At 39.0% G+C, this 7,741-nt stretch overlaps 1 protein-coding gene across 1 annotated transcript in view; it reads right to left on the bottom strand.

Annotated features, from left to right (window-relative positions):
- Positions 1-7,410, bottom strand: part of cacng6b (calcium channel, voltage-dependent, gamma subunit 6b) — an 8,132-nt gene extending 722 nt beyond the window's left edge. The window contains exons 1-3 of the mRNA XM_058057220.1: positions 7,330-7,410; positions 6,573-6,968; positions 2,685-2,759 (exon numbers count right to left, since the gene is read on the bottom strand). Of these exons, the coding sequence (XP_057913203.1) occupies positions 2,685-2,759; positions 6,573-6,936 (439 nt within the window). The 5' untranslated portion in view covers positions 6,937-6,968; positions 7,330-7,410. The remainder of the gene's footprint in view (positions 1-2,684; positions 2,760-6,572; positions 6,969-7,329) is intronic.
- Positions 7,411-7,741: the final 331 nt, after the last annotated feature.

Here is a 7,741-nt window from a genome sequence, read left to right on the forward strand (position 1 = left end):
AACGTAATCTAGGGTTATAGGGTTATAGGGTTATGGGATTATAGGGTTTGGGTTATAGGGTTATAGGGTTATAGGGTTATAGGGTTATGGGATTATAGGGTTTGGGTTATAGGGTTATAGGGTTATAGGGTTATAGGGTTATAGGGTTAGGGTTATAGGGTTATAGGGTTATAGGGTTATAGGGTTATAGGGTTATAGGGTTATAGGGTTATAGGGTTATAGGGTTATGGGATTATAGGGTTTGGGTTATAGGGTTATAGGGTTATAGGGTTAGGGTTATAGGGTTATAGGGTTATAGGGTTATAGGGTTATAGGGTTATAGGGTTATAGGGTTATAGGGTTATAGGGTTATAGGATTATGATTATAGAGTTATAGGGTTCTAGGGTTATAGGGTTATAGGGTTATAGGGTTTGGGTTATGGGATTATAGGGTTATAGGGTTATAGGGTTATAGGGTTATAGAGTTATAGGGTTAGGGTTATAGGGTTATAGGGTTATAGGGTTATAGGGTTATAGGGTTATAGGGTTATAGGATTAGGATTATAGAGTTATAGGGTTCTAGGGTTATAGGGTTTGGGTTATGGGATTATAGGGTTATAGGGTTATAGGGTTATAGGGTTATAGGGTTATAGGGTTATAGGGTTATAGGGTTAGGGTTATAGGGTTATAGGGTTATGGGATTATAGGGTTTGGGTTATAGGATTATAGGGTTATAGGGTTATAGGGTTATAGGGTTATAGGGTTATAGGGTTATAGGGTTATAGGGTTATAGGGTTATAGGGTTATAGCGTTATAGGGTTATAGGGTTATAGGGTTAGGGTTATAGGGTTATAGGGTTATAGGGTTATAGGGCTATAGGGTTATAGGGTTATAGGGTTAGGGTTATAGGGTTAGGATTATAGGGTTATAGGGTTATAGGGTTAGGATTATAGGGTTATAGGGTTATAGGGTTATAGGATTATGGGTTATAGGGCTATAGGGTTATAGGGTTATAGGGTTAGGGTTATAGGGTTAGGATTATAGGGTTATAGGGTTATAGGGTTATAGGGTTATAGGGTTATAGGGTTATAGGGTTATAGGGTTATAGGGTTATAGGATTAGGATTATAGAGTTATAGGGTTCTAGGGTTATAGGGTTTGGGTTATGGGATTATAGGGTTATAGGGTTATAGGGTTATAGGGTTATAGGGTTAGGGTTATAGGGTTATAGGGTTATAGGGTTATGGGATTATAGGGTTTGGGTTATAGGATTATAGGGTTATAGGGTTATAGGGTTATAGGGTTATAGGGTTATAGGGTTATAGGGTTATAGGGTTATAGGGTTATAGGGTTATAGGGTTATAGGGTTAGGGTTATAGGGTTATAGGGTTATAGGGTTATAGGGCTATAGGGTTATAGGGTTATAGGGTTAGGGTTATAGGGTTAGGATTATAGGGTTATAGGGTTATAGGGTTAGGATTATAGGGTTATAGGGTTATAGGGTTATAGGATTATGGGTTATAGGGCTATAGGGTTATAGGGTTATAGGGTTAGGGTTATAGGGTTAGGATTATAGGGTTATAGGGTTATAGGGTTATAGGGTTATAGGGTTATAGGGTTAGGATTATAGGGTTATAGGGTTATAGGGTTATAGGGTTAGGATTATAGGGTTATAGGGTTATAGGGTTATAGGGTTATAGGGTTATAGGGTTAGGATTATAGGGTTATAGGGTTATAGGGTTATAGGGTTAGGGTTATAGGGTTATAGGGTTATGGGATTATAGGGTTTGGATTATAGGATTATAGGGTTATAGGGTTATAGGTTTATGGGTTATAGGGTTATAGGGTTATAGGGTTATAGGGTTATAGGGTTATAGGATTATGGGTTATAGGGCTATAGAGTTATAGGGTTATAGGGTTATAGGGTTATAGGATTATGGGTTATAGGGCTATAGAGTTATAGGGTTATAGGGCTATAGAGTTATAGGGTTATAGGGTTATAGGGTTATAGGGTTATAGGATTATAGGGTTATAGGGTTATAGGTTTATGGGTTATAGGGTTATAGGGTTATAGGGTTATAGGGTTATAGGGTTATAGGGTTATAGGGTTATAGGGTTATAGGGTTATAGGGTTATAGGATTATGGGTTATAGGGCTATAGAGTTATAGGGTTATAGGGTTATAGGGTTATAGGATTATAGGGTTATAGGATTATAGGGTTATAGGGTTATAGGGTTATAGTGTTATAGGGTTAGAGCGATAGGGTTAGGGTTTGGGGTTAACTGGAGTTAGGATTGTAGGTTTTGGTTTATGTTCCAATATGTTTGTAAACGTACTATAAATCCATGAGCTATTGCTAGATGAGCTATTGCTAGATGAGCTATTGCTAGATGAGCTATTGCTAGGTGAGCTATTGCTAGCTGAGTGTCTAAGAGTGGAGGATCCTGATGTGTTGGAAAGGAGGCCATGTGCTCCTTTGGCTCATCTTCAAAGACCTTCTTCTGGCAGGTAAACAGGAACAGGAACAGGAGCAAACACAAAACACAACGACACACTCAGCCAGTGGGTGTGTGTGTGAGTGTTTGTGTGTGTGTTTGTTTGTATGTGTGTGTGTGTGTTTGTTTGTGTGTTTGTGAAAGAGTCTCCACTGTTTGCTAGCAAACATGGTATTGACGCGTGGGAAGGGGACGAGGCGTCGTGTCTCACTTTTGTTGGTGGTCTTCTTCAATATGACGGCGTTCTCCCCCGAGGTGAAGAACCTGAAGTAGGTGCAGTTGGATTCTGGAGATGACACGGATACTAGTTGATGACCACATTCCATACGTACATACATACGTACGTACGTACATATATATATATAGTATATATACAATAGGCATCCTTAGCCTTAGCCTTAGCCTTCCTGCTTCTTGCTGTCCATGCTGGTGCTGGAGAAAAAGGGGGCGGGGTTGGAAAAGAGAGGCGGGATCCAGAAAGACAACATCGCCTGGAAAAGGCGGAGCAGGCTGGGAAGAGCATATGGAGGGGGGGGGGGGGTCAGAAGGGGGGGGGGGGGGGGTGATGATGATGCATTCCTCCCCCTCCCTCCGTCCCTTGATGGCCCTCAAAATGTGTCAAGATTCCACTTCCTGGGTGGGTAAATACTGATGGGATACTTGGGATACTATATAGGCATGTATACACTAGCTATACAATCATGTATACACTATATAGGCATGTATACACTATATAGGCATGTATACACTGTCTATACTATCATGTATACACTATATAGGCATGTATACACTATATAGGCATGTATACACTATATAGGCATGTATACACTAGCTAGACTATGTATACTATCATGTATACACTATATAGGCATGTATACACTATATAGGCATGTATACACTAGCTATACAATCATGTATACACTATATAGGCATGTATACACTATATAGGCATGTATACACTAGCTATACAATCATGTATACACTATATAGGCATGTATACACTATATAGGCATGTATACACTAGCTATACAAGCATGTATACACTATATAGGCATGTATACACTATATAGGCATGTATACACTAGCTAGACTATGTATACTATCATGTATACACTATATAGGCATGTATACACTGTCTATACTATCATGTATACACTATATAGGCATGTATACACTAGCTGTACTATCATGTATACACTATCTATACTATCATGTATACACTATATAGGCATGTATACACTAGCTGTACTATCATGTATACACTATCTATACTATCATGTATACACTATATAGGCATGTATACACTAGCTGTACTATCATGTATACACTATCTATACTATCATGTATACACTATATAGGCATGTATACACTAGCTGTACTATCATGTATACACTATCTATACTATCATGTATACACTAGCTACACTAGCTGTACTATCATGTATACACTATATAGGCATGTATACACTATCTATACTATCATGTATACACTATCTATACTATCATGTATACCCTATGTATACTAGCTGTACTATGATGTAGACACTATCTATACTATCATGTATACACTATATAGGCATGTATACACTAGCTATACAAGCATGTATACACTATATAGGCATGTATACACTATATAGGCATGTATACACTAGCTAGACTATGTATACTATCATGTATACACTATATAGGCATGTATACACTGTCTATACTATCATGTATACACTATATAGGCATGTATACACTAGCTGTACTATCATGTATACACTATCTATACTATCATGTATACACTATATAGGCATGTATACACTAGCTGTACTATCATGTATACACTATCTATACTATCATGTATACACTATATAGGCATGTATACACTAGCTGTACTATCATGTATACACTATCTATACTATCATGTATACACTATATAGGCATGTATACACTAGCTGTACTATCATGTATACACTATCTATACTATCATGTATACACTAGCTACACTAGCTGTACTATCATGTATACACTATATAGGCATGTATACACTATCTATACTATCATGTATACACTATCTATACTATCATGTATACCCTATGTATACTAGCTGTACTATGATGTAGACACTATCTATACTATCATGTATACACTATATAGGCATGTATACACTAGCTATACAAGCATGTATACACTATATAGGCATGTATACACTAGCTAGACTATGTATACTATCATGTATACACTATATAGGCATGTATACACTGTCTATACTATCATGTATACACTATATAGGCATGTATACACTAGCTGTACTATCATGTATACACTATCTATACTATCATGTATACACTATATAGGCATGTATACACTAGCTGTACTATCATGTATACACTATCTATACTATCATGTATACACTATATAGGCATGTATACACTAGCTGTACTATCATGTATACACTATCTATACTATCATGTATACACTATATAGGCATGTATACACTAGCTGTACTATCATGTATACACTATCTATACTATCATGTATACACTAGCTACACTAGCTGTACTATCATGTATACACTATATAGGCATGTATACACTATCTATACTATCATGTATACACTATCTATACTATCATGTATACCCTATGTATACTAGCTGTACTATGATGTAGACACTATCTATACTATCATGTATACACTATATAGGCATGTATACACTAGCTAGACTATGTATACTATCATGTATACACTATATAGGCATGTATACACTGTCTATACTATCATGTATACACTATATAGGCATGTATACACTGTCTATACTATCATGTATACACTATCTATACTATCATGTATACACTAGCTACACTAGCTGTACTATCATTTATACACTATATAGGCATGTATACACTATCTATACTATCATGTATACACTATCTATACTATCATGTATACCCTATGTATACTAGCTGTACTATGATGTAGACACTATCTATACTATCATGTATACACTATATAGGCATGTATACACTAGCTATACAAGCATGTATACACTATATAGGCATGTATACACTATATAGGCATGTATACACTAGCTAGACTATGTATACTATCATGTATACACTATATAGGCATGTATACACTGTCTATACTATCATGTATACACTATATAGGCATGTATACACTGTCTATACTATCATGTATACACTATATAGGCATGTATACACTAGCTGTACTATCATGTATACACTATCTATACTATCATGTATACACTATATAGGCATGTATACACTAGCTGTACTATCATGTATACACTATCTATACTATCATGTATACACTAGCTACACTAGCTGTACTATCATTTATACACTATATAGGCATGTATACACTATCTATACTATCATGTATACACTATCTATACTATCATGTATACACTATCTATACTATCATGTATACACTATATAGGCATGTATACACTATCTATACTATCATGTATACACTATCTATACTATCATGTATACACTATGTATACTAGCTGTACTATCATGTATACACTATATATACTATCATGTATACACTATCTATACTATCATGTATACACTATGTATACTAGCTGTACTATCATGTATACACTATATATACTATCATGTATACACTATCTATACTATCATGTATACACTATGTATACTATCATGTATACTATCATGTATACACTATGTATACTATCATGTATACACTATGTATACTAGCTATACCATCACGTATACACTATGTATACTAGTTATACTATCATGTATACACTATGTATACTATCTATACTATCATGTATACACTATGTATACTAGCTATACTATCATGTATACACTATGTATACTATCTATACTATCATGTATACACTATGTATACTAGCTATACTATCATGTATACGCTATATAGGCATGTATACACTATGTATACTATGTATACTATATGCATGTATACAGTATATATAGGCATGTAGTATACATACATACATGTAACAGGGGGCAGTGTAACATGGTCATTTCCGTTGCTGCGTTGCCGCTAGCATCCATGCTAATTTCAGCGTGGGATGGTTGCCATGACGACCGTGAAGCCTCACCTCCCGGCAGCTCGGCGGGGCCGCAGTTGTCCCTGTCCGGGTCCACGTCGGCCACCCACAGGGTGCGCACGCAGGCCTTCCACAGGCCGTAGTGCGCCACGTGACACGTCCGGTTGCCGCCAAAGTTCTTGGGCTGGGACAACTCCGCCCAGAACTCCGTCCCCACGCCCAGCACCGTCAGCGTCACGCCCACCAGGCACACCAGGAACACCAGCTTGATCTTCCCGTCCTGGCTGTCGCTCATCTTCTGGCTCCGCCTCTGGCCCCGTCCCGCTTTGATGCCGGGCGGAGCCCCGCCTTGGCCGCCGCCCGCCACCCCGAGGCGGCCGTCCTCGTCTTGCGGGACCAAGAAGTTGGACCACATCTCCACACGGGACCACCCGCACGCTTCAAGTCCTGGTTAGAGCAGACCATCAGTCAGGTGGGAGGTACCTTCCATCCCATTGGACGATCGCTTTTATCAATAAACTTTATCAACACAGCAACATAAAACACACTGAACAATACAACTCGTTCATGAATTCACCATCTGACTAAACCATGCTGTGTTCCTCCCAGGAAACCCAAAGTCCAGCTACAAGCGAGGGCCCGTGGTGGTGGTGGTGTTGGGGGGGGGGGGGTGTAAAGCCCTTAAACAAGGTGCCAGCTGACCCCCGCCAAAGCCGGGCGGGTGACAATTCCAGCCCGGACGCCGAATGAAGATCCGCTGCCAAGAAAACGACGGCGTGTTTTCGAGCGCGCAAGAAAGCCACCTCACCTTGACGATGTCGACTTCAGCAGGACTTTCAGATCAGCCGGTTGCAGACTGCTGATGGGAGCCGAAGTCAGAGTGAGCAAGGGTGGTGGTGGTGGGGGGGGGGGGGGTACTTTTGGAGTGGGGGGGGTCAGTAAATAGGAGTAAAGGAAAGTGGGTGGGGCCATACTAATACTTCAATGTGTCAACTCTACTATTGAAAAAGTAGCGAGCCGAGCATGTGTTGATATATACAGTATAGTATGAGTATCACACATGCAGTAGTATTACAGTATTCGCGAATACGGCGGCTCAGCCCGCACGCATGATGAGGAAAAACATGTCTGTCACACACGAGCTGGCGCAAGGGTGTCTATTTTGGAAAGCCACCTGTTAATGACATTAAGCCAGGGTGAAGTGTGTGTGTGTGTGTGTG

This window comes from Doryrhamphus excisus, chromosome 19 (assembly GCF_030265055.1).
Source record: "Doryrhamphus excisus isolate RoL2022-K1 chromosome 19, RoL_Dexc_1.0, whole genome shotgun sequence".
Lineage (NCBI taxonomy): Eukaryota > Metazoa > Chordata > Actinopteri > Syngnathiformes > Syngnathidae > Doryrhamphus > Doryrhamphus excisus.